The 24,325-nt window shown below is 52.8% G+C and overlaps 13 protein-coding genes across 13 annotated transcripts; 8 read left to right on the plus strand and 5 right to left on the minus strand.

The window, feature by feature from the left end:
* Positions 1-284: 284 nt before the first annotated feature.
* BDV59DRAFT_205435 (uncharacterized protein) lies at positions 285-811 on the plus strand (the record flags this gene model as incomplete). Its single annotated transcript, XM_073694645.1, has 2 exons — positions 285-704; positions 752-811. The coding sequence occupies 2 exons, from the start codon at positions 285-287 to the stop codon at positions 809-811; spliced, it is 480 nt and encodes a 159-aa protein (XP_073543924.1).
* A 1,829-nt stretch (positions 812-2,640) lies between these two features.
* Positions 2,641-3,425, plus strand: BDV59DRAFT_120668 (uncharacterized protein). Its single transcript, XM_073686789.1, has 3 exons — positions 2,641-2,913; positions 2,961-3,140; positions 3,196-3,425. Exons 1-3 carry the CDS (start codon positions 2,854-2,856, stop codon positions 3,373-3,375), a joined length of 420 nt encoding a protein of 139 aa, XP_073543925.1. The 5' UTR covers positions 2,641-2,853; the 3' UTR covers positions 3,376-3,425.
* Positions 3,426-3,475: 50 nt separating this feature from the next.
* BDV59DRAFT_195850 (uncharacterized protein) lies at positions 3,476-4,087 on the minus strand (the record flags this gene model as incomplete). The annotated part of the gene is made up of 1 exon (XM_073692640.1): positions 3,476-4,087. One exon carries the CDS (start codon positions 4,085-4,087, stop codon positions 3,476-3,478), a length of 612 nt encoding a protein of 203 aa, XP_073543926.1.
* A 753-nt stretch (positions 4,088-4,840) lies between these two features.
* On the plus strand, positions 4,841-10,879 carry BDV59DRAFT_205438 (patatin-like phospholipase family protein; the record flags this gene model as incomplete). Its single annotated transcript, XM_073694646.1, has 8 exons — positions 4,841-5,831; positions 5,888-6,430; positions 6,481-6,871; positions 6,921-6,947; positions 6,998-7,872; positions 7,946-8,262; positions 8,556-8,639; positions 8,699-10,879. The coding sequence occupies 8 exons, from the start codon at positions 4,841-4,843 to the stop codon at positions 10,877-10,879; spliced, it is 5,409 nt and encodes a 1,802-aa protein (XP_073543927.1).
* A 58-nt stretch (positions 10,880-10,937) lies between these two features.
* On the minus strand, positions 10,938-11,393 carry BDV59DRAFT_195852 (uncharacterized protein; the record flags this gene model as incomplete). The annotated part of the gene is made up of 1 exon (XM_073692641.1): positions 10,938-11,393. One exon carries the CDS (start codon positions 11,391-11,393, stop codon positions 10,938-10,940), a length of 456 nt encoding a protein of 151 aa, XP_073543928.1.
* Positions 11,280-12,462, plus strand: BDV59DRAFT_120673 (uncharacterized protein). The gene is made up of 3 exons (XM_073686790.1): positions 11,280-11,450; positions 11,545-11,762; positions 11,813-12,462. The coding sequence occupies exons 2-3, from the start codon at positions 11,704-11,706 to the stop codon at positions 12,354-12,356; spliced, it is 603 nt and encodes a 200-aa protein (XP_073543929.1). The 5' UTR covers positions 11,280-11,450; positions 11,545-11,703; the 3' UTR covers positions 12,357-12,462.
* BDV59DRAFT_120674 (uncharacterized protein) lies at positions 12,463-13,272 on the plus strand. Its single transcript, XM_073686791.1, has 3 exons — positions 12,463-12,927; positions 13,016-13,130; positions 13,186-13,272. Exons 1-2 carry the CDS (start codon positions 12,568-12,570, stop codon positions 13,097-13,099), a joined length of 444 nt encoding a protein of 147 aa, XP_073543930.1. The 5' UTR covers positions 12,463-12,567; the 3' UTR covers positions 13,100-13,130; positions 13,186-13,272.
* On the plus strand, positions 13,273-14,347 carry BDV59DRAFT_120911 (uncharacterized protein). The gene is made up of 3 exons (XM_073686794.1): positions 13,273-13,815; positions 13,867-14,269; positions 14,319-14,347. The coding sequence occupies exons 1-2, from the start codon at positions 13,391-13,393 to the stop codon at positions 14,069-14,071; spliced, it is 630 nt and encodes a 209-aa protein (XP_073543931.1). The 5' UTR covers positions 13,273-13,390; the 3' UTR covers positions 14,072-14,269; positions 14,319-14,347.
* Positions 13,562-14,633, plus strand: BDV59DRAFT_187037 (PLAC8 family protein). Its single transcript, XM_073691120.1, has 3 exons — positions 13,562-13,815; positions 13,867-14,269; positions 14,319-14,633. Exons 2-3 carry the CDS (start codon positions 14,099-14,101, stop codon positions 14,526-14,528), a joined length of 381 nt encoding a protein of 126 aa, XP_073543932.1. The 5' UTR covers positions 13,562-13,815; positions 13,867-14,098; the 3' UTR covers positions 14,529-14,633.
* Positions 14,358-15,756, minus strand: BDV59DRAFT_120884 (uncharacterized protein). The gene is made up of 5 exons (XM_073686793.1): positions 15,463-15,756; positions 15,250-15,414; positions 15,142-15,204; positions 14,865-15,079; positions 14,358-14,809 (listed from the first exon to the last, which is right to left on the minus strand). The coding sequence occupies exons 1-5, from the start codon at positions 15,574-15,576 to the stop codon at positions 14,635-14,637; spliced, it is 732 nt and encodes a 243-aa protein (XP_073543933.1). The 5' UTR covers positions 15,577-15,756; the 3' UTR covers positions 14,358-14,634.
* A 2,434-nt stretch (positions 15,757-18,190) lies between these two features.
* BDV59DRAFT_187042 (DUF2841 domain-containing protein) lies at positions 18,191-19,511 on the minus strand (the record flags this gene model as incomplete). The annotated part of the gene is made up of 5 exons (XM_073691121.1): positions 18,191-18,563; positions 18,613-18,643; positions 18,702-18,786; positions 18,846-19,265; positions 19,322-19,511. The coding sequence occupies 5 exons, from the start codon at positions 19,506-19,508 to the stop codon at positions 18,432-18,434; spliced, it is 855 nt and encodes a 284-aa protein (XP_073543934.1). The 3' UTR covers positions 18,191-18,431.
* Positions 19,512-21,945: 2,434 nt separating this feature from the next.
* On the plus strand, positions 21,946-23,648 carry BDV59DRAFT_120943 (uncharacterized protein). Its single transcript, XM_073686796.1, has 4 exons — positions 21,946-22,074; positions 22,122-22,705; positions 22,758-23,059; positions 23,107-23,648. Exons 1-4 carry the CDS (start codon positions 21,991-21,993, stop codon positions 23,469-23,471), a joined length of 1,335 nt encoding a protein of 444 aa, XP_073543935.1. The 5' UTR covers positions 21,946-21,990; the 3' UTR covers positions 23,472-23,648.
* Positions 23,516-24,248, minus strand: BDV59DRAFT_120940 (uncharacterized protein). The gene is made up of 3 exons (XM_073686795.1): positions 24,177-24,248; positions 23,862-24,109; positions 23,516-23,811 (listed from the first exon to the last, which is right to left on the minus strand). Exons 2-3 carry the CDS (start codon positions 24,069-24,071, stop codon positions 23,560-23,562), a joined length of 462 nt encoding a protein of 153 aa, XP_073543936.1. The 5' UTR covers positions 24,072-24,109; positions 24,177-24,248; the 3' UTR covers positions 23,516-23,559.
* Between the last annotated feature and the right edge of the window lie 77 nt (positions 24,249-24,325).

Raw genomic sequence — 24,325 nt, forward strand, 5'->3', positions numbered from 1 at the left:
TAGTACCATCTACGCGCCGTCAGCTCCCCCCAGGCGGACGCGTCTGGTCCATACCAGGAAGGACCGCAAATCTCACGCACTGGCGGGCGTATGGCTGGAGAGTATTTACGAGGGGCCGGAAGCATATGGCTAAAATCATCCCTCCCAGGCATGCAACGTGAACCACCAACAGATCTATGAACTCACTCGTGGGCCTCTTATATACCCGTCGATCGCCCGTCAGTCAAAGGGCTCCGCCCTTCGCGACGGGTACGTTGATCCCGCGGACCCGAACTACCACTGCCATGTCGGACCAGGCACGACGCCAGCGCAAAAATGAGCGGTCACGGTTCAAGCGACGCAGCGATCGGCTCTTCGAACAGACGGACGAGTTTGGCAAGCTGTTTAACTCGAGGGTCTACCTTGTAGTCCAAAGCCGAGAAGGCGAATTTCTGATTTACAACAACTCCTCCGACAAGGGGTGGCCCCCCTCCCCTCACGACGGGGTGGAGTGCGAGACCCCCAGCAGTCTGGCCACGGCTTCTGCCGCAGAGCAACACAGATCGAAGTTCGAGAAGAAAAAGCGCCGCCTGCTAGTCTACGCGGACAATTTTGCCAGTCATTTTGCCGCAAATGTGTACCTTGTAATCCAACACGCTACTGGATATATGATTTCCTACAACAGTAGCCAGTCCAAGGCCTGGCCACCGCCAAAGAAACAGATCGTAAGTGGCATTTACACTAGTATTGTTCTCACGACTGACGTTTGTAGAAGCGCCTTTGTCCATCCGCGAAGTGGCGGGGGCCTCAAGAGTATGACGGACCCCTCTAGACGATATTTTGTAGAATAACCCCCTTACTTTCACTCAGAAGGAATCGAAGGTCTGGGACACTTCTGGCTTTCTGCACCCTGAAATTCTGGCATTTGCGTTGTAGCTTAGGGAGAAGACTATGAATTGCTCTTCGTAGTAACTTTTGTGAGTAGTGTCGGAAAATTGGCTGCCACACTTCGGACCGAATTTGGGGCATCATACTTCGTCCAGTCTCGTGATACAGCAAAGCTCTTGAGGCTAAGATGGCCAGCCGCTCCGCCGAGAGGCGGGAAGAGCAAGAGGGGTCATGTCCACCGGAACGTCCACTGCCTTCATTCGAGACAGGGACAAATGTGGAAAAGAGCAATTGGATTTGGAGTAAGGCCGATGGACTTGAGAGTTCAAGTTTCGTGATCTTTTCGTCCTTCGCCGTGTGAGGCGGTCGGAGGCTTATGTGAGCATTAGACCTCATTTCTGCAGCCAAGTGCGGTCAACCGAACCAAAGTCAGCCCCGGGGTCTATATACCCCAGTGTCATGAGGAAATAGGAGCTTGCTTCTGACCACATTTGCAGACATCGATCCGCAAAGAGAGTACCGATGGAACTGCGAAAATTTCACCGTAAGGGACAGGCTACTCTATACTTCATAAAGGCTGATCAGTGATCTAGCTTGGGACTACCGCTGTTCGAAACTTCCCCAACAGGCCTATACGGAGAAGAGCCATGACAGTCAAGGAGAGAGCCTGGACCTATTATCTTCACTTCCGCAATCTCCAGGGGCATCTTGCTCAGCCTGCTCCACGATGTGGGCTTCTTATCCAGCATTGGTTGCCCGCGGTCGTACTTTGCTTGAATCTAAGTGAGCAATGTGTTCCATGCTCGTTGTCTAGAACTCGCTACCGCTTGGTTCAGCTTCAAGCCTCGCCTGATAGGCGTGATTGATTGCCCATTAAGCTGTGAAAAGGCTGGGGTACTCCATTACCCGTCTTGTGACGTCTGCAGAGACGCCCCTGGGGCGCGCCCTCATGGCTTTATTTCAGGGCTTACTCAAGCCAATCGATTCCAACAACCCTGCCAGTAAAGCCGGCCGCGGAACTTCCTTTCTGAGCGCGCTCACATTAAGTCAATCTAGACACCCCTGTTTGTCAGAATGCCCAATTAAATCGATGGGGGCTCGCCCCTGGGGCGCGCCCTCAGGGCTCCATTTCAGGGCTCGCTCATGGCCAATCAATCCAAATACCCCGGCAACTGAAGTTAGGGTCACTAGAGTAAGTGGTTTCACGGATGCCGGGAAGATAATTGCCCATATGCTTGCCAACGAGGAGTATTATTAACCGGGATGAGGGAACAAAGAAAAGAATATGGTAGCACTGGGGTCAGTATGCTTGCTAATCAATGCGTTGATAAGAGGATAGCTAGTACAGTACACTTCGCGCCTCTGTTCATCTACGATATAATTTGAATCCACTATACACTACCCGAGTCTACATATTTTGATAAAATATTACCGTAGAAAGTGGCAGGGTACTGTAGAGCCCTCCATTTGAAAGTAAGAATCCCCCAAAAGACCTGGGTGTCCGATGCAGCCATCGAATAGTGTAACAGATAAACTACCTAGGCTATTAACAGGACACATGTGGCTATGGCAGCTACATCACCGGGAATCAACAATCTGATGGCACGTTTTAACAGGAGAAAGTTGGTGGCTTAAATACCGATATCCCATCCGGCCCTGGGCCATAGAGAGTGATAATGCAAAGACACAGATACCATGAAGACATACAGCATCCTCAGTTGCATGGTTTCGGTCGGACTGGGCGCAGTAAGTTACCCACAGTGAGGATGTGTACCGATCTGCTTGTAGGACCTAGCACGAACCCATTCCTGCATACTTCTCTCACGTGGTTGGTGTATTCTCGTGCTTACTAACAGGGAGAACTAGGTGACTGGGGGAGATGGGACGTCAGTCGTATTTGACTCCAATATTGGCCATCCAGTAAGGAGTACCAATATACACGGAGGTGACTGGAAACTTTTGACAGGAAACAAGTAGGTGCTGCATATGACTTCATTCCCTATCGCAAATTACCATCACGGCGGAGATCTTCATGCGCGGGCAATGGTAAGCCAGAAACCAGACAGGAAAAACAGGACCTAATAGGACAACAGGATGAAGCAACAAAGCCTCAGTGCTCCACTGAATACGGCGTAGCCCGCCTAGATGAGACAGCAGATAATATTAGCCATCTCAACGATGTTGCAGCCCAAGACACTATTTGCGTGGCGCAACCAGGAAGCTGCGCGCGCCTATCCCATATGGGACACTCCTCCATTTTTATGTGCAATAAAGTGCGGTTCAATAGTCTTAGATGGATAGGTGATCGCGGCTGACGAGACATCACAGTTGGACCATCCCATCCAAACCATGTGCGTGGATCTTATCAACGCCGCCACAGAGGTGTCTAAGGCCTGCCGCTTCGGAAGCCATTATACTTATGGCTACATGGCCAATAGCACCTCAGGGCCTGACAGCTATCCATATCTGGTGGCTATCGGTGAGGACTATGCTTTTGGGACTCATTGATCTTGGCGACTACTTGATCCAAATCGATATCAAACATTTGGAGGGTGTTTACCCAGCCCAGAAATAACAGATGCATGCATTGCTAGATCCGGAACTATCACTAGACTCCGTCTTCCTCGTAGTCCACTCCAAAGAAGCTAGCGTAGGAGCGATTGGATTCAAGAACCCGGCGGGAGAAAGTGCTCGACCCACCTTGTAACGCTCGGAGGGCCCCCTGGACCTCGTCGAGGCCGGCACGACATCCCTCAAAGACGGGGTTCAGCTCCCGTAGTGTCGCCTCAGTGTCAGATTTCGCCCCGGGCCCATCGGCTTTGATGGCGTGCTCGACGGCGCCAAACGCTAGGTAAAAACGCAGGAGGGAGTCTTGAATCTTGGCAGTGGCCGAAGCCAGCGTCTCTGCGACCGGCTGGACTGTCCCTTCGTGGAGAGACACGGCTGCCTTCCGGATCCCACGAAACCAAGCGTTCTCCGCCCGTAGGAACGATGCGTCGTAGACAGCTCTCTTGTACTCTTCCTCATCGGTGAGACGATCTTTCTTTCCTTGCTGAAGGGCAGTCCGAGACAAGTCAGCGGCCGAGCTGCGACCCCCTTGACTGACAAGGTAGTGTTCGAACGAGCTGGGCGTGGTGGGTCGGTCGGGAAATGTCCCCGCATCAAGCACGCTGTACACCGACGTACTGTAGTCTGTCGATGCTCTAGCGGAGTGTTGCATGGTGTGCAAGGCCGACGGTCTGATTAACAGTCGGGATGGTATTGTCTGGCGGGGAAGGGCTCTATAAAAGGGATGTCTGGGTCTGGAGAAGAACGTCAGCAAGGATCCAAACCATGGCCTACGAAAGCGGATCAGAAGCATCCTCTATCCAGACGGTTGGCGACATAGTCCACGAAACACAGACGCACATGCTGACAGTGCCATAGCATATCTGCGACCGCTGCGACTGTCTCCTGGCCCCGACGTTAGCCGTGGAGCCATTTCCAAGCAACTATTATGAAGCGAACTTCCAAGCCCTCGACGATCTCCGCGGCTCCCTCGATCGGTCGTTCGATATCATCGGCTCGCGGCTGGACAACCTGGATGCGGAGAATGAGGTGATCAGACAGATGATCGTGCAACGCCGAGGGGCAGGGGGTTTTAGAAAGGTGACAGGGCAAGGACCGGCAGTGCTCTACGCGTGGATGAAGGTGACTCTAAACAGACTATTTGGTGTATTTAAGACCGTGGCATTTCACGAGAAGTGAACGAGATGCGGCTTCTCGCTGTCTGTATAGGAACGCATTGAAACCACCTCTACGCCTGATCATCGTGGAAACAGTAGCCCATGGGTTGGAGACCCAGAGGGGATGAAGTCGTGTGAGCCTGCGCAGACGGGAATTTCGAGCCGCATGGTATGTCTTTTATGTAGTGCGTGCGATATAAGAAGGCCCAGCGCCCAGTCGGTAAGCTCGCACAGTTCCACACTTCAGGATGTCCGAGGCAGCAGGCTCCGAATGGCTCCGGCTGGTGCGTCACGCAGCCGGGATATTTGTGCAGCATGGTGAGTGCCTGACGCGGATCAAGGAGCAACTGGTCTCGCCGCGGACGCAGTTCCCCAGTCTCACCCTCTTCCTCGGCCAGAGGCGGAAGAACGTCGCTCTGCGCTACTTGTTCCCGGACAACCACATGGGGCGGGGCAATCCCGGCCTGGGGCTACGCCTGGACAGCCGGACTGTGTTCAGCGACCATCCGATCCTCTTCGCCGACTGCGACCCGCACCTGACGCCGCTGACGGTGGAGGTGGGCAACTTCGATGGCGATGAGTTGCCCTTCCGCTGGTCGTCGGAGTGCCACCTGTGGGACATTCTCCTCGCGCGGCTACTCTTCCCGTTTGTCGACGTCGTCTGTATCTTCGCTGACGACGTGGGCGGGCTGGACGCGGTACACACGGCGCTGGCGACGTGGGCGAGCCTGGGTCGGGACGCCTCTGGGTTGGAACACCGGTCACGGATCCTGGTGGTCGCCGAGACGGACAACGTGAGCGTCACCCGGGACCTGATCGAGGAGAGCGACTTTTTGTTTCGGTTAACGGAGATGCCGGACATCGCCGAGGTCTTCTCCACGCCCCATTTGCTGCACCTGCGTGCCGGCGGCCTGTCCGGAATGGCGCGGCACCGTGAGTTGAAGGAGGCGCTCCTGAAGGCGATCGACCTCAGCCGCCGAGACCGGAAAGAGGACGGGTGTCTCTTCTCGGCGACTCACCTGAATGCGTTCTTCCGCTGTGCTCTGGAACATGTTTGCGCGGCCCCCGCGCAGCCGTTTGACTTTGTGCGGTGCGGTCGACCACCGGCCGCCAGGCTGCAAGGTCATCGAGCACACCTGCAGGCCTTCCTCGAGCTTACCAAGGGCGCGGAGTGGGAGCACCAGGCGGCCTACATCGCCTCCACGCTGCTGGTCGACGCATACCCTCCGAGGGCTCACCGTAAACCCCCTTCCCCACCCGCCAGCGAGCGGTTGCTGACCAGGGATCCACTGTAGGCTTCAGCCCGGCAGCGGTCTTCGACGGCCTCTACCGCCGGGCGTGCGAGGATGCGTTGGCGGCCGCGGGTGCCGCGCCGGCGGACTGTCAGCTGATCGAGTATCACCTAGCCGGTCTCTACGATCGACTGCTCTTGGGTCAGGGCCCATCGCAGCGGATCCACGAGGAGACCCTGGCCCAATGGGAGGCCCGTCTGGGCGGGGTGAAGACCCAGCGGACATGTCTGGGATGCCTGGCAGCCCCGCCCCAGCACCCGCTCCCATGCGGTCATGCGTTGTGTGATGCCTGCACCGCGATATACGGGATCCCGGAACCGGGTGCAGAGTATCGGTATCGGGTCGGGAGATGCATCCTCTGCCGGATGACATGCGATCAGCCGGTCACCGTGCTGCCTCCGACCGCGGCGGTGCGAGCGCTGACGATCGACGGCGGGGGGGTGCGCGTGTTCATTCCGCTCCGGTTCCTCGAGCACATGCAACGGGCCCTTGGGGATGGGTTCCCGGTGCAAGAACTGGTGGATGTCGTCTTTGGCTCCAGCTCGGGTAATCCTTTTCCTACCATGGCCACGAGGACGTATGATCTGACCCCGCAGGCGGTCTCCTGGCGCTGGGAATCTTCCACCAGCGCCGATCGATCGACGAGTGTACCCGCCTGTTTGCGGGGCTGATGTCCCGATTCTTCGTGAAACAGCCTTCGTCTCGATGGCCTTGGGGAAAGGTCGTTCGGGCCTTCCGCTGCTGGTGGACGAACGGATGGTATGACGCAGCCGCGTGGGACGAGCTCCTCCAGGATGGATTCGGCGCCACTGAGCGCATGTTTGGCGCCCAGCCGGTGTCGGGCACAAAGGTGGCGGTGACGACCACGACGACACGCGCAGTGCTCCTGTGCAACTACCGTCGGACGCTGGCGGTGGGAAAGGACGGGGCCTACTATCATGTCCACCAGGCGGAGGGCGAGAGAGAAGACCTGCTGGTGTGGGAGTGGTACGTTCTCCCCGGCCCGCGGTCGACCACCTACTGATGCCGGAGACAGCGCACGCGCGACGACGGCAGTCCCCATGTCCGTCAACCCTCCCCAGTGCTGATCGGTGCATGCTGACCAGCCCACAGACTCTTCCCGCCCATCCATCTCCCGGGGATTGGGAGCTGTGAGGATGGGGGCCTCAAGCACAACAACCCCGCGGGGATCTGCGTCGTGGAGACCCGATCGATGTGGCCGTCCGCACCTGAACCGGCGACCCTGATCTCCCTAGGCACGGGGCGACCGCGTCAGCCCCACGGCCAGCGTCGGCGGACTTGGACGCGCGGCTTCGCGTTTCGCCTGTACGATTTCATCGCGGAGGCCATGGACGCGGACGAAGGGTGGAAGAAACTGCTGGCGCAGCTGGACGAGACAAAGAGGCGGACCTACCATCGGCTGGACGTGACGTTCCCCGACCAGGTACCCCTGCTGAACGCGGTCGGGCAGGTACAGTGGATGACGGATCTGGTGGACGGAGTGGCGGCTGGGTTGGTGCGATCCGCGTTGACATCGCTCCTACTGGCGAGTCTCTTCCTGGAACTGGCGGCGGTTCCCACATGGGAGGATGGGTATCATCTCTGCCTGGGGACCATCCGCTGTCGAGCGCGGGGGCGCGCGTTTGTCGACGCGTTGGGCCGGCTCCACCCCAGGGCGTCGACATACACGCTGGTGGGGCAGAGTCTGGGGGCGTCGGCGCGGGAGGACGCGGTCTGCCCGGAGTGCGGGAGGTACTGCGTACCTGTCCGGTTCGCGCTCCGGGGTCCTGATACCCCGATCTCGCTGTCACTGAAGCTGGACGAGGAACGGACCGAGCTTCTTGGGGGCTTCCCTCGCTCGTTGCGTTGGTTTCTTGAACAGCAGGGGATGGATTTGACAGGGCACGAATGGAGCCAGGCGCCAGCCCGCAGCGAGTGTAAATCATGTGATCTACGCACCTACCGCAAAAGTGTTCTTGCTCGCTCCTGTAGCTATAGGAAACGCGTTCGCACTATCTGATAGACTTCACTCTGTGTCACACTATGTAGCACATCACCTAGGTCTTTCTTTGTCCCTGTCCAGGGGGTTCGATCTCCCCAATGGCTGGTTGGACCTCTCTTGCTTCCCGGCCCATATCCGCCGACTGGGGGCCCTCGAATTCATGGACTCGACAACGCAGTTTGGCGAGCTCGGCGGTCGCGTCCGCATGCCATTTCAGAAAATAGTCCTGACGGGTGCAAGCGTTCTCGTGCTGCTCATCGTGCACTATCCTACGAGGGCCTCCTACCGGGCTGTTCTCGAGAAGCTTCGCCGTGCCTGCGGAGCTGCCATCGACGATGGACGAGCGGCCAGATTCATGGTATATACCCTCCAGCGGGTGAGAGGTTACCCTGGTCGTTGAGTGCAACATGATCCGTTACGAGTAGACTTCAGCGGTCACATCGCAAGTCCTTCGAACCTCTTTTGTCGGGCCGCGGGAGCCCCGGGTATTTGTATCCGGTCTGCACCCGGCGCCGGCTGGATAATGGGAGCATGACGATATATCTGTTGTCGCATCTGGTATTTCCCGCCCGCCGTCCAAAACAGAATGGTGGACCCCCAGGTCAGACATCAGGTGAAAAGGAGCCTCGTAAGTAGTCCACGATCCGACCGCTCATCCCCGACTGACAGTGGAAGGATGACTTGATCAAAATCTTGGATCAAAGGCGCGACGGGCTCCAGGGACCGGAGGACGACTTCCTGGTTGATGCATTTGTCTGTCCCTTGGTTTCTCTGTCTCCTGTCTGGTCGCCACCCGATCTAATCTGCTTTAGATTGCCGTGGTCAGGGCTCTTTCGCCGGTGTTGGTCGCCTCCGCCAGACGGACCCCCAGAGCCGCCAGGCTCTCCAAATGCCTAGAAGATCTTGTGAAGATGAGTAGGTTGAGTACAGACACCCACTCGTCCCCGGCAGATTCCCTGTTCGTGAGCGAAGACGGTGAGTCAAGCACGGATGAACTCCCCACACCCTATCACATGGACATGACGCGACCAATGGCTTCTCCCGTGAACGAGCGTCTTCCCGACTCCGACAATGGTCCCACCTTCCCTGACGGAACGTCTGGGGATATCTTTGTAAACCTCGACACCCTCCCGAGCTCGTTCACGCTTCCCGATATCGATCTGTCAATAATATTCCCCCAAGGCCCCATCGACGGGGCTGGACCACATACGCCGAACTATTTTGATGCGGAGATGTTGGACCTGGTGGATTCCTTCCTCCCGCAACCGATAGACCCGGACATCTCATTGCCCTCACCGCCCTCCATACTCTGTCCGGATGCCCGCGATGGCTGGCCCCGAGGGAGCAACGACACCCAGGCCGACTGCCTGCAGGCAAACCTAGATCATTTTACGGGTCCTTTCGCCCTTGACGCCAACAGCACAGTGGCGTCTGCTCTACCGACTCCTGGTGCCAGCGGGGACTGGGGCGTGGACAGTGACGCTGTCCAGGTGGCCCACCGCCGCGCCGACGACCCTTCCGCCGGGCTGTTGGATGAGGTTCCCGACCTTGTGTCCGTGGAGGGTATCTCCCCCGAGGACAGCTTCAAGTACCCCTGGGGATGCTTCGACGGGAGCCGCATCAGGGCGCTGGTGGAACAGCTCACCTGTGAGGAAGGAGCCCTGAGTGCAGAGGTCCTGGACTACTTTGCCGGGAAATGGACTGCATTGCATGGATTGCCGGAACTCTGGTTAGGCAGACTGGGACAACTGCCCCTGCTCCGCCGTCGGGTCCTTCTCATGGCAGACGGGGAGCCGGAGAAGTCCCTAATCGAGGTGCAGACCGATACAGGCCTTGTGACCCACTACGGTTGCCCGAGCGATCTGGGTCAGCAGAGCTGCAGGCTGTGCCAACGCGCTGCCGAACAGATCGGCAGCGTGATGTCCCACGAAGGGCGGAGGGTCCCCATATGGAAGCATCAAGTGTGGCCGGCCACGGGCCGGCCCGTGCCGGATGGGACCTGGCTGCTCTGGGTGTCGAACCAGCGGGTCACACGGCGGGAACCGCAGGCCGGTCCCGTGCCCGAAGGTTATCGGCAGACACTTGCCTGGGAGATCCTGTCCGATGTGCAAGCGTCCTACGGCAGTCAGCATCTCCTTGGCGGGGGTTCGCCGGGGTCCCCGGCCTCGGGTCTCCCCGTGGACCTGGAGCCGTACTGGACCACGCTCGCAATCAATAACGGTTTGGAGGCTAACAGCCTGTGGGAGAAGGTCACCGAGATTGCCGGTAGCCAAAACCCTCGGGGCCCCGGTACCACCGGACTCGGTCGGGCCAGCGAGCTACTACATCTGGCCCTGTCGATCGCGAGCCCGGAGACGTTCATCGTCATCAAGCGGTGTCTCCACCAGGTGCGGACACAACTTCGGTCCCCGATAAACTCCTTCACGGAGACGGCATGGGGCTCATTCGACGCACTCCGACAACATGCCGAACGGGAGCAGCTCTCGGGCATCGGGGTCCTTCTGGGCTGTTGGAAGCTGTATCGGATGTCCCGCGAATACAAGGACAATCTGACCCTGGTAATCTCTCAGGGAAAACCGCCGTCGGACTCTACGCAACTGTCGGACATCCAAGGCGTTATTCGGAAGCATCTGAAGAAGGGCCGGTGCTGGGACAATGTGGTGAACGACACCGGGAGGGCCAACCCCAATATCCTCTGCTTCATTCCCCAGAAAATCCAAATCGGGCCACATCGGTTCACCACAACTCACTTCCGGGACCTGCGGGAACGGGAGCGCCGGATCATCGGCCAGATTATCTGGGATCTGCGGCCCAATCTCCTCCTCTCGGTCGACGCCCAGCTTTCGATGATCCTCCTCCACATGAAGGACCCAGGTGGTTACTATCCACTGGAGCATTTCAGTGATGAGGAGATTAAACAGAAGCCTTTGTGGTCTGAGTTCTTCGTCGAGGCGTTGAGGGCACCCCGACCTACGTTGCCATCACCCCCGTGATCTTGAATATATTTGCCATAGTTACAGTAGATGAATAACTAAGTACGGTACGTTCCCACTAAATTCCGATCTCCATGGTCAACCAGATGTCAACTGAGCATGTCCGGACGGCGAAGTCGTCGTCAGGCTTGTAGTAGACGTCCGGACACCTGTGCTCACCGGCCCTGCAGACGACGGGAAGGCAACTGCCGGATGTAGTAGGGGTCACGGCGAACCCGGCGTCGACGATTGCCGGGTCTCCGTGCAGGTCAATGCATGACACATCCCACCAGACCATTGGGGGGATCGCACTGTATTCGAACTGTAGCACATTGAGCAAGTCGGGGTGAGCGGCAACCTTGATAGACACCCCGGTCCTGTTGGCGGTGGGCCGCCACGTCTCGTGGTAGCACGTTCCGTTGGCCCGTAGGATCTGAAGGCGGCCGTTGGAGGTATAGTCGGATCGGAGGTAGATATCGATGTCTAGGTTATTTACAATCGTGATACCCCCATCCCAGCAAGGGCCTGAGAGCATATTGGTCGCAGCGGCTGCCATTATGGGGAATGGGAACCAGAGTGGGATGGTATACCGGTACGAAGGCTGCTCCTTATATCTCGTTTCTGTGGATCGGAAGGTCGATGGCTTTACCTGCAAGAGGGACCTCTCAGCTGATCCACCTGCCAAGGCTGTGTCTTGCATCCGAGGGTAATGCGCGATGGCAGGAGGCGCCACGGAGGTAAATATGTGGCCGGCGATGGGGGAAGCTGCGCGCTGTTAATTCCTGCGCCCCGATATATAAGAATATGACCTTCCCGTCTTCCATTCCCTCGGCCAAGGAGCCAGGATGGCCTACCTCATGTGCTTGTTTTATACGTCCCTGGTGCTGTGCGGCATGGCCCTTGGGTAAGGCGATGAAGAAGGGTGCATTCACGATTGGCCGCTGACCAGTTTAGGTCACAGGTTTCGCCTTCATTTAAAGACACCCCACAGTACCTGGTGGATGTCTCGCACAGGGCGGACGGACAGCTGCAGTTCACTCCGAGCTCCCTCACTAGCGTGCCCCTTGGGGCCATTATCTTGTTTGTGGCTCCAGCCAATCTCCCGTTTGATCTCTACCAGACCCCGTACGATCCACCCCAGGATATGTGCGTCTCCAGGAAAAAGGTCAACCGGGTGCCCGACACCTCTCATGTGTCCGTGGTGACACAGGCATCTGTGGCACACTTTGCCTGCTCGGCGGTGTTATCCGCTTGCGTTTGCGACGGAGCTTCTCTATTTATGGTCAACCCAGCACCCGGTATCGCGAGATCTGTCGTCAAGACCCACTCGGTCTGCACCACAACATCTTCCTCGGCTGGTTCAAGGCCAACAGAGGGGTCTCGTACCGACCCGACGGCATCGCTATCCCCGTCCGAAATCCCGACGACATCCACCGTGTCGAGAACATCATCACCATCGATGGTGGAATCTGCGGCGAGCGTACGGGGTTGTGAATAACGCGTCGCCTGAGACATGTACCGGGATAAAATATATGTGTAGTACGTCCTCCTTGCCGGGGACAAGTAGCGAACATGTAGCGTCAACGTGTCCATGCAGGGCACGCCCGACTGCTGTCAATTCATGGACAGATGTGGAATATAAAGGCGACTGATCGCGTGCACTAAGGACTTGCAAATTTCCATCTAGAGTACGTGCTGCACACATTGACATGACCCCCTGTGCCAGCCTCCCGGGACCCCCAAGCCGACCGGGTGCCATAGCTCCGAGGACTTCCTGGGGCTTAGAGGTTCCGCGCGGGCGGAAATGGTTCATTGCCGACATACGAGTGGACCACCAAGAGACCTACTACCAGATCCGTGTCTGGGCAAGCGAGGAGGAGTGGCGCAAGCTGTCGTGCCTGGGGGCCGTCGTTATCACACGGCGGAAACTCCGCGCCCGCTGGCGATATGAGTTGGAATTGTGGTTACACAAAGACAACGTTCCCCATGAAAAAGTGCAATTGTTCGAGGCGGGGATTGAAAGAATGCAGTCATTGAGGAGCCGCCGCGAGTATTTCATTCCTCATCAGGTATAAGACCGTCGTCCCCCGGCAGTTATCATATGTGACCGCCCATATATTCCTCCATCATGCCAAGGCTCATGACCAGATTCGTCAGGTATCTCAATCGGAAGGGAAGAGGCCTGATCGAGATCCATGTGACGGTGACATTGTTTCGCCACGGGCGAATCGAAACAATTGAATCTACGTTTCCCCCACGCCCTTTATCCACGGTGGGTACTCCCCACACCAGGATTTGGTGCTCTGTAGATTGATACTTGGGTGTAGGAGCCTGGGTGTTGTGCGCTAGACTCTGGCGAAGCGCCTCGTAGATCGCGGGGCTCATTTGACAGTACCGAAAAGGTTGGTTGAACCGAGACCATGGCCATTGTAACGGGAGTGATACATGAATGCGGGCGGGCTATAAATAACCTCGATTTGTCCTGGACTTTGCGATTCTTCAGATCACACTCTTTAGATCACACTATGAGCTATGGGGTCGTCCCGTAAAATGTATCTAGCTGCCAAAGCAAGGCTCGTATCCTTGTTCCCGGCCAGCTGGCAGTTATCCATATACGACTACCGGGACCAACAGAGCTCGCGGACGGCTTACATTCAAATGCTTATTGATATGGAGAAGATCCCCATGCTCGATAATATGTTGGCCACCTTCTACGGATGGGTTTTGTTGGCAGGGTACCTTGTTCTACCCGGCACCTTTACGTCGATCCGCACGTCACGGTCGGTCCAACAGGCGGCGGACAAGTCGGAGATTGGCATTATGGCATACAGCGCCGTGCAGAACGTGCCACTCCTTGCGGTTGCGGCGCTATGCTGTGCGGTTGGTTTGTGCGGCTCCGGGCAACTGAGCTACCGAAGGCGTGATAACTTTGTCTGGCTGGCCCGGAAGGTGTTCCTGTACTTGCCCCTGCTGGTCTGACGGCTCTGCCATTCTAACACCTCCTCCAGACCGATTTTTATCAATTCGATTACCGGCTTTGTGAACACTATCATCAATATATACACTGCGCGAGGAGGGGCCTGGTCGGTAACTGCTACGGTGACGGCGTCCGTGACAGGGACATGCGCCCTGGTCTCGGGATCCCTCTTCTTGGTGTATAATAACTGGCTTTTCGCGAGGCTTGAAAAGGCATTTAATGCGGCGGCAGGCTGAGCGTCTCGATCACCGCGTTATCTTGAGATGTCGCACCTTGACACTCCACGAGAGCAGTGGAGTCATGCAGTGAGTGACTGCCATTCTTCAAAAAGTCTCTGCCTTTTGGGCGCATTCCTGCCGTGTTTGCTGTTTGGAAGAGGTATGTCAAGGCTCAGGGACGAGCACCTGGAAAACTATAGCTATTTCAATGCCGACGTGAGTGTCCTTCGGGCCCGTGTATTTCTCTTGTTGAGACCTGCGTTAGTGTTGTCGGTTCTGTTTCTGTGGCTGCATCGCATTGGCAATTCAGCGCAATGCTATAAGGGAACGATTCAACATATCTGGAACAAAAACAGGAGACTGCGTGTTCTCCACGTGCTGTCCGTGGTGTGCTCTAGTTCAGCATGATAGAGAGGTCGACACACGCAGGAGGATCGACATGGGCTACCAGCTAAATCCAATGATGCAATACTAGGAAATCCCGATGGGGCTGCTCTGTGTCCTCTACGGCTGTCAGAATGAACGGTAGACTACTGGTGCTCGCTAAATGCAACGTGGCAGTGAGATACAGGCAAATAGGTTTAATTAAAGTAAAAACTTGTCGAGTGTTCTCCAGATACGTGGGGATAGCTCTCATATGCGGCCCAATAGCCCACGTTAGAACCACTGAAAATCCCTATCGATAGATGAGGCACCAATAGATTGTCCAGAGGGCATGTCGATGGTGGGAGTGCACCCCCATGCCCACTTCGGCAGCTAATTCGAAGTCAGTAAATGCTTAATTAGACGGGGAAGGAGTATCTGGGCTCACATAGGTTGCCGAGGAATGCTTTCAAGTCCATAATGATGACTCTGTGGGGAGAAGCTCGGCGGAAGAAAGATGCTGTCATCCATACTAGTGACGACTCGATCTGGATACGGAGAATCGGACGAAATTCCTGTTATCCCTGTATTTCCACTTGGAGGGTATGCGCTGGAAGAAATATAGGGCAGCCCACTCTTCCAGCGTCGTCCCTTTTTCCGCATCTTGCCACAGAATATATCCTCGTTAGCAGACTCTCCAGACATGCCTGCGAGACTGTGCATACCGGTCGTCGGAATTCGCAGATCATCTCTTTGCCGATGCACCTCAAGCACGGGAAACCTGAACACTGGAAACGTTTGATAATGCTCTGTCTCTAAAGGACAACGCGTACCTTTGTCTTTCCTTTGTAGCAATTATCGCAAGCGCGTGCGCATCGGCCAGTCCGGAGTGGTTGAGTCTGGTCAGCGGGTAGATCAGGAGTCTCAAGGACGGATGAATCCACAAGCGAGCAGGCTATCCCATAGAGGTCACAATTCGAGCAGGGGCGTCCGGAACACTTGGAAGGTTGAGTAATACTCAAAGTAGGAGGGAGTATCGTAAATACCTTGATTTTCTTTGCCCTGCAACTGGCACAGGCGCGTTTGTAGTGTAGCCGTGTTGCAGATTCACGCTCCTGTTTGTCGAAGTTATGGGCGGGTCTGTTCTTTGAGATATTCATCCCAGGTAGTTGAGGAACGGAAGCAGTTGGGGAACGGAAGACGATAGCTTCTTGAGCTGTTGACGCCGTGAAGGGCGGTAAATATAGGTCTGCTCAGTAGGACGGCACCCTGGGCTAAGCTGATTTCAAAAACGCCTGTGTCACGTTGATCTCTTATATCTTACAAGCCCAGAGCCTGCGACCATCCTAGTCTGTGGGTACCAACCTGTAACATCGATTGTCTACCTGGGGTTAGCTTGCCGTGACTTTTAAGTCCGAAGTTAAAGAGCCCCGCTTTTGCCTACAAAGGATCTCCAGGCTCCATTTTCCGCCTACTGGCAGTCCAACCAGAGAAGATGTTGCAAAGCTATATGCCATGATTTGGGAGTGTCTACAATAAGATGTATAATGCTGGCGGATTATATAGAGAGCATTTACTACCTGTAGTATTGCAAACTCCTTGAAAGGCTCGAATTTGTGCTGTCGAGTTAAGGCATTTCTTTCGATTTTCATAAGGTCACACAAGCACCGGTTCTCATCCACGTTTTCGTGGGGAGCGGATGTAGAACTTCCATCATCCGTATGCAAGGCTGCTGACCCCTGCTGGTCTCGTGCATTTACATCAACCTTCACGTGGTCCAAGAGCAACTCAACGACTTGGAGTTATCCATTTGCTATGGGCCTCCATCTGGCTTTAGGGACTCTCAGTTCCAATTTATAGTATCTAGACAGATGGACAGGGTCCTTGAGTAGCAGTGTCTGAAGCCAGGGATTGGTATGTTGGGACCGGAATTTTGTAGAGATCATGCTCGATTTGTCTTGAAACAGGATCGTGAACTGTACTACCTTCAAACAGTTTTGCATACTTTGGAAGTTCATCTACACATGTATTCTTAGAAAATGGATTCGGGAGTAAACTGTGCCTGCCGCCTCGATACATCCGTGCTCTCTGCATCACTACTACTTGAAACGATGGAAGTATCATGTCGCTGGTTTTCCGGAACCAGGACGATGTATTAATTTCATAGATCGGGGCTTATGGTAAGAGGAAAGCTAGATCACAAGATAGACACTCAAAGCTAGCTTAATTTTCCAAACTCTCAAATGTCTCAATGATTGCCTCCACAGTCATTTCCGTTTTGAAACTATAGCTGTAGTCGCAACGGTTGACACGCACTGTGACATATGACTCTCCTAGTTTAAGGCTTTTCAGCTGGACTAGCACCAGACTGTCTTCACATAGAACTCTTCCAGTCTTTCCCACGCATAAAACAGCTCGTTCTAACTTCCCTTCATCGCTTTCGGCGTAAGCTTCGTCGCTTAGATTGGCTCGTGCCTCTTCGTATAGCTGCTTCGCGTAACTGTTTTCGTGGGTGATAGATTCATCGCACACAAACATGGCGTGGTACATTTCCCCACCGGTGAGCGGCCATTTGGGGGTGTGATCCGACGCAGTCATGATGAGTGGGCGTCTTATCGGAACATAAAGCCGATATTTGTCGTTAGTTTCGACACGGCGAAATGCTGCAGAACATTAGATCTGTCCGGAATCAATGGGATAATGTGACTTACGCTGCGCTATCTCCATACTTCGGGATATACGGCGATATGTTCACGGACTTTTTCTTGGTGACTGTGGCATCGAGGAATGAAAAGGGACAGAGGATTTGGACGATTATATACACAAGAACGTGAGTTGTCGGGAAAATCTTACCGTAGCACAGGGTAATCAAATGCATAAGAGAGCAGTAGAGCATTGGTTTGTGTAGAACAACAGGTAACTGGACATCTAGGACCTCGAATGTCGTCGTACATGCATGAAATGCGAGTTACGCTGGTATTCCTCTATACTTCAGACACAAGGTATAATGATATACTCACTGGCTACAATTATCCCTCTAGTCTCTTTTTGGCCGATTTCTTTCAAATTCATCTTAGTGTCTACCCGCAGGTGACCCAGATTGAGTGTGACAGGGTCGGAACAGTGCTCTGCCAAAAGCAAACGTAGATCGATAGACTGCCAATCAGTAAACGCCTGTCTGTTTTCGTTTGTACTTGGATTTTTTGACGATTGGGTGTGATAACGAGAACAATCACTAGTACTCCTGCTCACCTGGTCGAACTCACCCACGTTGGGCAGTCAAGTGACTTTGCATTTGAGTATTCCATCGCGCATATTTCCCATGCGACGTCGCTCATGAATAGGTTTAAAGGAGACTCAGAGCTGTCGGCGAAGCCAGCCATGTTCACGTATCGGAAGCGATTCCGCAGCAGGGGGAACTTCAAATAAACTTTTACCGCTGTTGATATCGACATACAGTTCGTGCGCGTACAAAGGCTGACCCTCGCATCAAGAATAATACAGTATGGCTTCTGTATTCTGGCGATTTATTTTCAAACCCTAAATGCCAAGATGTATCTACCACCGAACACTCAGCCAATGTAGTATTTTTATACTAGATTCGCCAATAATGAAGTTGACTCTTTGAACACCACGGCCTACTATAGTACACTTAATACCGCAAGATCCATAAATGAGTAATACTATCTGTCGTCCCAAGTCTGCAGGTTAGTCTTCTATTCTCTCCTCCTACTTCCTCCTACCGCCTCTGCTATAGTCGATGTTTCAGTTGGTGCCGCCGTCCAGAAAGGCGCAGTTTGGGTATTTCGATATGCCGTGGTCGAAGATGCTGAGGTATTCGACACGTCGTAGGCAAAGTGGTACATGTTCTCGAACATGGGCTGGTCCCCAGAGCTAAGCGACTCGGATAATGATAACTGATAACTATTGTCCTCTGCGTGGATTGGGGGTGCTTGTATTGTCAGATCAACCGGTGTGGAAAAAAAATGGGTCTGCTGAGCGGGTAGTAAGTAGGTCAGGGCATCCGCTTCGCATTCTTTTGTTCTTTTAGTTTTAATAGATTTCTCGGGCCAAGTGATAAAGATGTAGTCTCTCTCTCCCTTGTGGCCGTCGTTCCAGTACGCAACATATATCGGTGTGGTACCGTCTGCCAAATATGAGCCGAGGGCCAATATTTAGAAACCAGGGATATTTACCAATTCGACCAAGTTCATACTGCTCCTCCATCTGTCGCACATTGAATATCTCGTCAAGAATCTCAATCTTATATTCGGGCTTTAGGTACCTTCTAGACTCGTGGGCGATTTCTCGAAGGGTATTAGAAGATATCTTAAGCTCGCGAACAATGTGAACCAGTAGACGAATACGTGCTGCGAATATCAGTTATTGCGCCAACTATGGTCGATGGTGGAACAGCCATCTCACTAACCGTCTTTGCCAAGGTGATCTGGCTCCTTATGGATGACTCCGGTGGGCCACCACTGTGGCTTGGTCTTTTCAGGGTCTCCCTTCCCCTTAGCTGCTCCACGACGGGCTCTATGTCCATTGTATGGATAATCCTTTTGCTTTCTGGGTTCAATGAACCTGATAAAGGCTTTGGCGATACAGCAGCAATTGGCCTGTAGGAGATGCTCGAAAGCAGATGTATAATATGCGAGGACCCTTCTCTTGTCTCCGATCTCCAGGCTGACTTTGCTGGACTGGGAGTTCTCCTCGACAGAGTTAGAGGAACGGCCAGAAGCGTGGATATTAACCGTAGGGTCTTGAACGGACACTTCGCGCTTTCTTACTTGACCGCAGGGATCTTCGGAGTATTCACAGCCGTGAGTGGACCTGACCCTGGAAGGTCCTGTGATGTAAGTTAGCTAGTGGCCAGTATGGCGAAACCTGTCAAAGTGCATGTACCTGGAAGGGCAGATTTGGCGTATCCATTCCTAGGCTTCAGCATTGCCAAGAACTTTTTGCGTATATACGTGGTGAAGAGAGTATCGTGTGCGCAGATTGAGGGCGACTCAGAGACTCTAAGCTTCCCGTCGATATCTATGTAGATCAACGCGTAGTGGAAAAATGGGAGTTTGACTGGAGTATTCATGGGCTATCCATTCGAATCAGCTTGTAGTGGCATGCCAAGCAGTATTCAATGACTTACGGAAGCAGACTCTTGGCCTGCAAAGTCATCTTGAAAGACAGGCGAAGGTATTTCCATGGCCCCATATACAGAGGCAGAAGAACCAACAACCATAATGTTCAGCGGAGATCAGAACGAGTGCTGAAAAGGGGAGCTGCTTCTCGCAACTCAAAACGGACTAATAATCAAGGTAAACAGAAAGTCAAGGGAAGCATGTCTCCTTATAATGGCCGCGGAATAGTTTGCTTGGTTTGGCATGTCCAGGATCATCTACAATAAAATATACTTACCACCGGAGGATGTCCATGCTGGCGGCGTGATGGCGTCTGCAGCGATCACAATCCTCTCCTATACATTGGCTGGAGTACATTGGTTACTCTTGGGACTAGAGTTATTTTAGCTCCTCAAGGATAGCAAGGCATCTATCCTTAGCTTGTTGACATTTATCCAACGAACCTGGGACAAGCATACGGCTGACGACGTTCTTGCGCTGGGGCCCCATAACAACCCAGTTTACCAAGGCTGGCGGTTAGGCAGGAGTGTCCCAGACCGATGTGCCATTATGTAACCCTCCGGAGCTATGGACGATGATTACAGCATGATACGCAAGACTGTTAATTAGCATGGATGGCAGGAACAGTAAACAAAGGAATATAGTTCTTCCGTAAGTCATCCCATTACAGGTTAGCCTTGGTACCAGGGTTTGGGAAGTAAAAGAATGTATAAGTAGTGACACCGTTTTCCAGAACTATTGTATTAGAACCATAATCAAAAGTCACTTGATAGGAGGCTCGACTTGCGTATGATCAGAGATCGCACATAATGCATAATTGTTCTTCAAGCATTTGTGCTCGAAGAGAACTACAAGGATTTTCTGTGGTTGTGGCTGATGATCAAAGATATACATTGCTCATGTCACTCTCCATGTTATTGGTGATCACATGTAGCTAATTGGCGATTCGTAACACTAAATTCCCCGAAAAGTCCCATTCCTGCTCTGGAATCCACATCAAAAGGGAAGTTTTAATCATCTTTTCGATCTTAGTGGTTATAGACGAGATATTCCTTGGATTTTCTCTCGGAAGATATGCGACTTCGGTGAGGTGGTACACCACTTGGCGCATAGTTTCAGTCGTTCTTCGAGTAGTGGGATGAGAACATCCCTCTCTCCATATCATCTTCTGCTTTCTGGATTTGCCTAAAAATCCATTGACCATTAGCTATACTATACCATACACAGAAGAATTCACCAAAAAAAAAAAAGAAATCTAAAAACGAGGAAACTCACCGCGTGCAAATGCGCCAGAAGACGAGCATTCCCTGCAGGATCACAAAACAAGTCGCACACTCTTGAAACACTCGACCACCCGTAACGAATGCCACCAGAAACACCGGGCTGTATACCAGAAACACAACTTTTTCCACTTCTCGAATAGGAAGAGACACTCCGTACGAAAAGAGATCGTACACGTCTTTCATTAAGAGACATATCCGAACAATGGACAGCCACACTGCCGATCCAAATAAGATTGCCGAGAATACATCGCCACGCTGCTCAGCCAATCGGAATAGCTCAAACGTTGATAATATCAAGGACGACGCGAAAGACATTTCCGCATAGAATCTAGAAAGAACTAACCTCGCCAGTTTAGTATATCCCACAACGCAACCCAATCGCATTCGACATACCGATAGCGGCATAAGCCGTCCAGAACGAAATTCGCCTCGTCGCACCCTTCTCCATGTCGGAAACCTAAAGTATAACACACAAACCTCTCCCCGAGACCCGGGTGACACCACCGTACTTATACTCTACGAACACATGCCTCTCACTCCCGTGAATCGATGTACAGGTATCCTTGCATGGTTGGGAAATGGTCCATAAACACACGTATTTTTCATAAATAGATTCGCAAGTTAATACTGCCTGCCATCGGGGTGCATCCATGATCTCTGCATCTCTTTTACGTCGGACACAGATATATATTAATTCATAAACCGAAGCTTTTGGCAAAGAAAGAGCCTAGGTCTCAAGATACACCGCATAACCCTCAGGAATGACTCGTTTGAACTCTGATCTAGAACATCTCCCGTGAAATAGAACTGTAAAGAGCGCCTTCACAGAACACCTACTTTTTGTGATTTGAAAAGACAGCAAGGGATGACTACGTTCCACATATAAAGAAAACGAAGAGTGCTATAGGGGTCTAATGAAAGAGTGAGTATGTGCTGAGCCTAATGACATTCCTCGCTAAGCCTCTTTAGTAAAACAACCCTCCGTACGGAGGGTCTTTTCACAAACAAGGTTTAGTGGACGGGGTTCAGATAATACGGCCCGACCCCAGTTCCATAGTCACTCAGCTTACCAGTCTATCCTCACTGCTGATATTTTCTCGAGAACGTAAGCTCTGGAAACCAGCCTCGGAGCTGTACGGCTTCTCTCGAGATGGATGACCTCAATAACATGGTTCGCCATGGTACTGCAGCCCTCCATGCTGGACAGATTGAGATATCTGGGTTCTTGAAACAGGTATGTAGTTGCCGCTCTCGTTCTTGTTTGGTATTGACCCTTTAAAGATGGCAGAGATCTTTGCATTAAATAAGGATGTACTCCCTCAGGAGATAAAGGAGCCCCTTCAATCAGCATTTGGGCGGAAACCACGAGTTACGCATCACGCAGTACGATCTAAAGAGGCTGCCTTTGCACGAATACAGAGTCTGGCCCCAGAGCAGATTGTCCTCCCAGATTTGGCCTTAGAAGCAGTTAATCTCTACAAGAACGATGGTTCCCTTTTCTGGCGCTACGGTATACGTACCGATAACAAGCGAACACATGATTGCATACTGAGTGATCTCTATTATGGAAAAAAGCGAATCGGAATTTCGAATAGCATACGATCGGCCTTTCACTCTATTGCAGTCTACAAAATTATCCATATATTGATAGAACAGTCTGGTCAAAAGCGCTTCAGCAAGCAAGTTGAGGAGCATTGCACAGCGATAATCTTGAACGATAGCAAAGGTGATCCTACTGAAGAAGATGGGGTGGCTATTATGAAGAATCTGAGAGAAGAGTATACCAAGGGAAAGAGATATACACACTACACCTCGAGGATGGGCTATGGGTTTATCTTTTATATGTTTGCCGTCCCCTCTACCGTGTATATGCTGCCTTGCACCTTATTGCTCTTCACTCAGCGCTAACAATCTAAGGTACGAGAAATACCTCACGAAAAGTGACGATGCTGAGGCCGTCAGATCCTACTTGAGATCGATTGGTTTTAACGTGGACACTGATTCGCAAACGGCTGGTAATAACATAATAAATGATGCAGTCAACTGCTTTCGATCACAGCTTACGACATTCGCACTAATTTGGATGATGCCCAGTTCATCCGTGAAGACCAGCAGGGTAACCAAGAACCGAGGGCCGGGCCCTGTTAGAAGACGGCACAAAAAGCTGCGAGAATTCGATAACGGTTGCCCTAACCCGCAAGCCTCCAATACAATTGATGGTTCGAAATAGATACCCTGCTTTAAAACCGCCATTGACTGATTCTAGGATGTTATGAGCGTTCTGGCCGTGCGGCAGACTACACTGTTAGCTTACCGAACCACAACCTGACGATCGACTCGATCCTAGATTCTGTTGATCAGACTACCATGGAGGCGGAATTTCGGTCCTCTACCGCTCCTATGAGTAGAGGTGCTGAGGCCCATTCAGTCTTTAACCCGGACGCAGTCAACGCAGCACAACTTATGCAGTCTTTTGATGTGACGTCATTTCCCAGCGCATCGCAGTTAATGCAAGCATTTGATTTGGCAACATTTGACTTCCAAAACAGTGGGCAACTCGTGGAAGAAACCAACTTCGCTCAGACCTCAAGTAATGTATTGCAAAATACTGAAACGCCAATGCAACGGTAATATACAGTCTTGTCTGTGAACACATATCGTCAACTAAATCGTCACGAGGCCTAGCGCCGTTGAGTCCACCGGACTATAGCATCATATATCATCTGATATCCGACATAGCCAAGGTTACCAGCTTGCCTCCCGGCCGGACGACCACGTCGCACTCCCTCAAGACAATATAATAGTGATTCATGTCGACGACTATATCCCCAATACTTGTGCTCCCTTGCACCAGCAGCGGATCAATTATCATAAAGTTTGTACCGATGGGTGTTGTGCCCGGGAAAAAGACCAGACCCCCCGGTCTGCATTGGGATATTTGCTGTGGACGATCGGGAAACTTCTTTGCTTGCTACAAATTCCACGTCAGACCATGGGGAAGTTGAAGAGAGGCGCTCTTACCTTTCTATAATCAACGAGAATCTCATGGATAAGACGTGAACAGGCAGTCCCTTCTGTAAAAGGGGGATTATAAGGAGAGGCCGGCGTGCCCTTCGGCACTTCCAGGGACGTAAATTCACTTGCAACCTCAAGCCATGCTTGATTTTTCTGATGTGTAGCCAATTTTTCTATACGTAAAACAGCGGGGGAGGTGGAAGGGTCTGCAGGCATTGCGGCAGGGAACGATTTTAGACGAGTTCAGGTCATAACTTAAAGAGAACTTCAATTAGCAGACTTTCCGTATATGGTATTTAACGCAAGGGATAGAAGCATCACACCAACGAAAATATTATCACTTTACCAAGCGCGTAGTCAGTCAGAAAACTCATAATGCACACTTGGAGCAGGGGTACAGGAGGGGTAGTAGACCACGGGCACCAAACCTCTGCCCAAATCATCTCCACCGGACCTCGGTCCCGGATAAT

Source organism: Aspergillus ambiguus (genome assembly GCF_047715705.1).
Source record: "Aspergillus ambiguus strain CBS 117.58 unplaced genomic scaffold BDV59scaffold_45, whole genome shotgun sequence".
Lineage (NCBI taxonomy): Eukaryota > Fungi > Ascomycota > Eurotiomycetes > Eurotiales > Aspergillaceae > Aspergillus > Aspergillus ambiguus.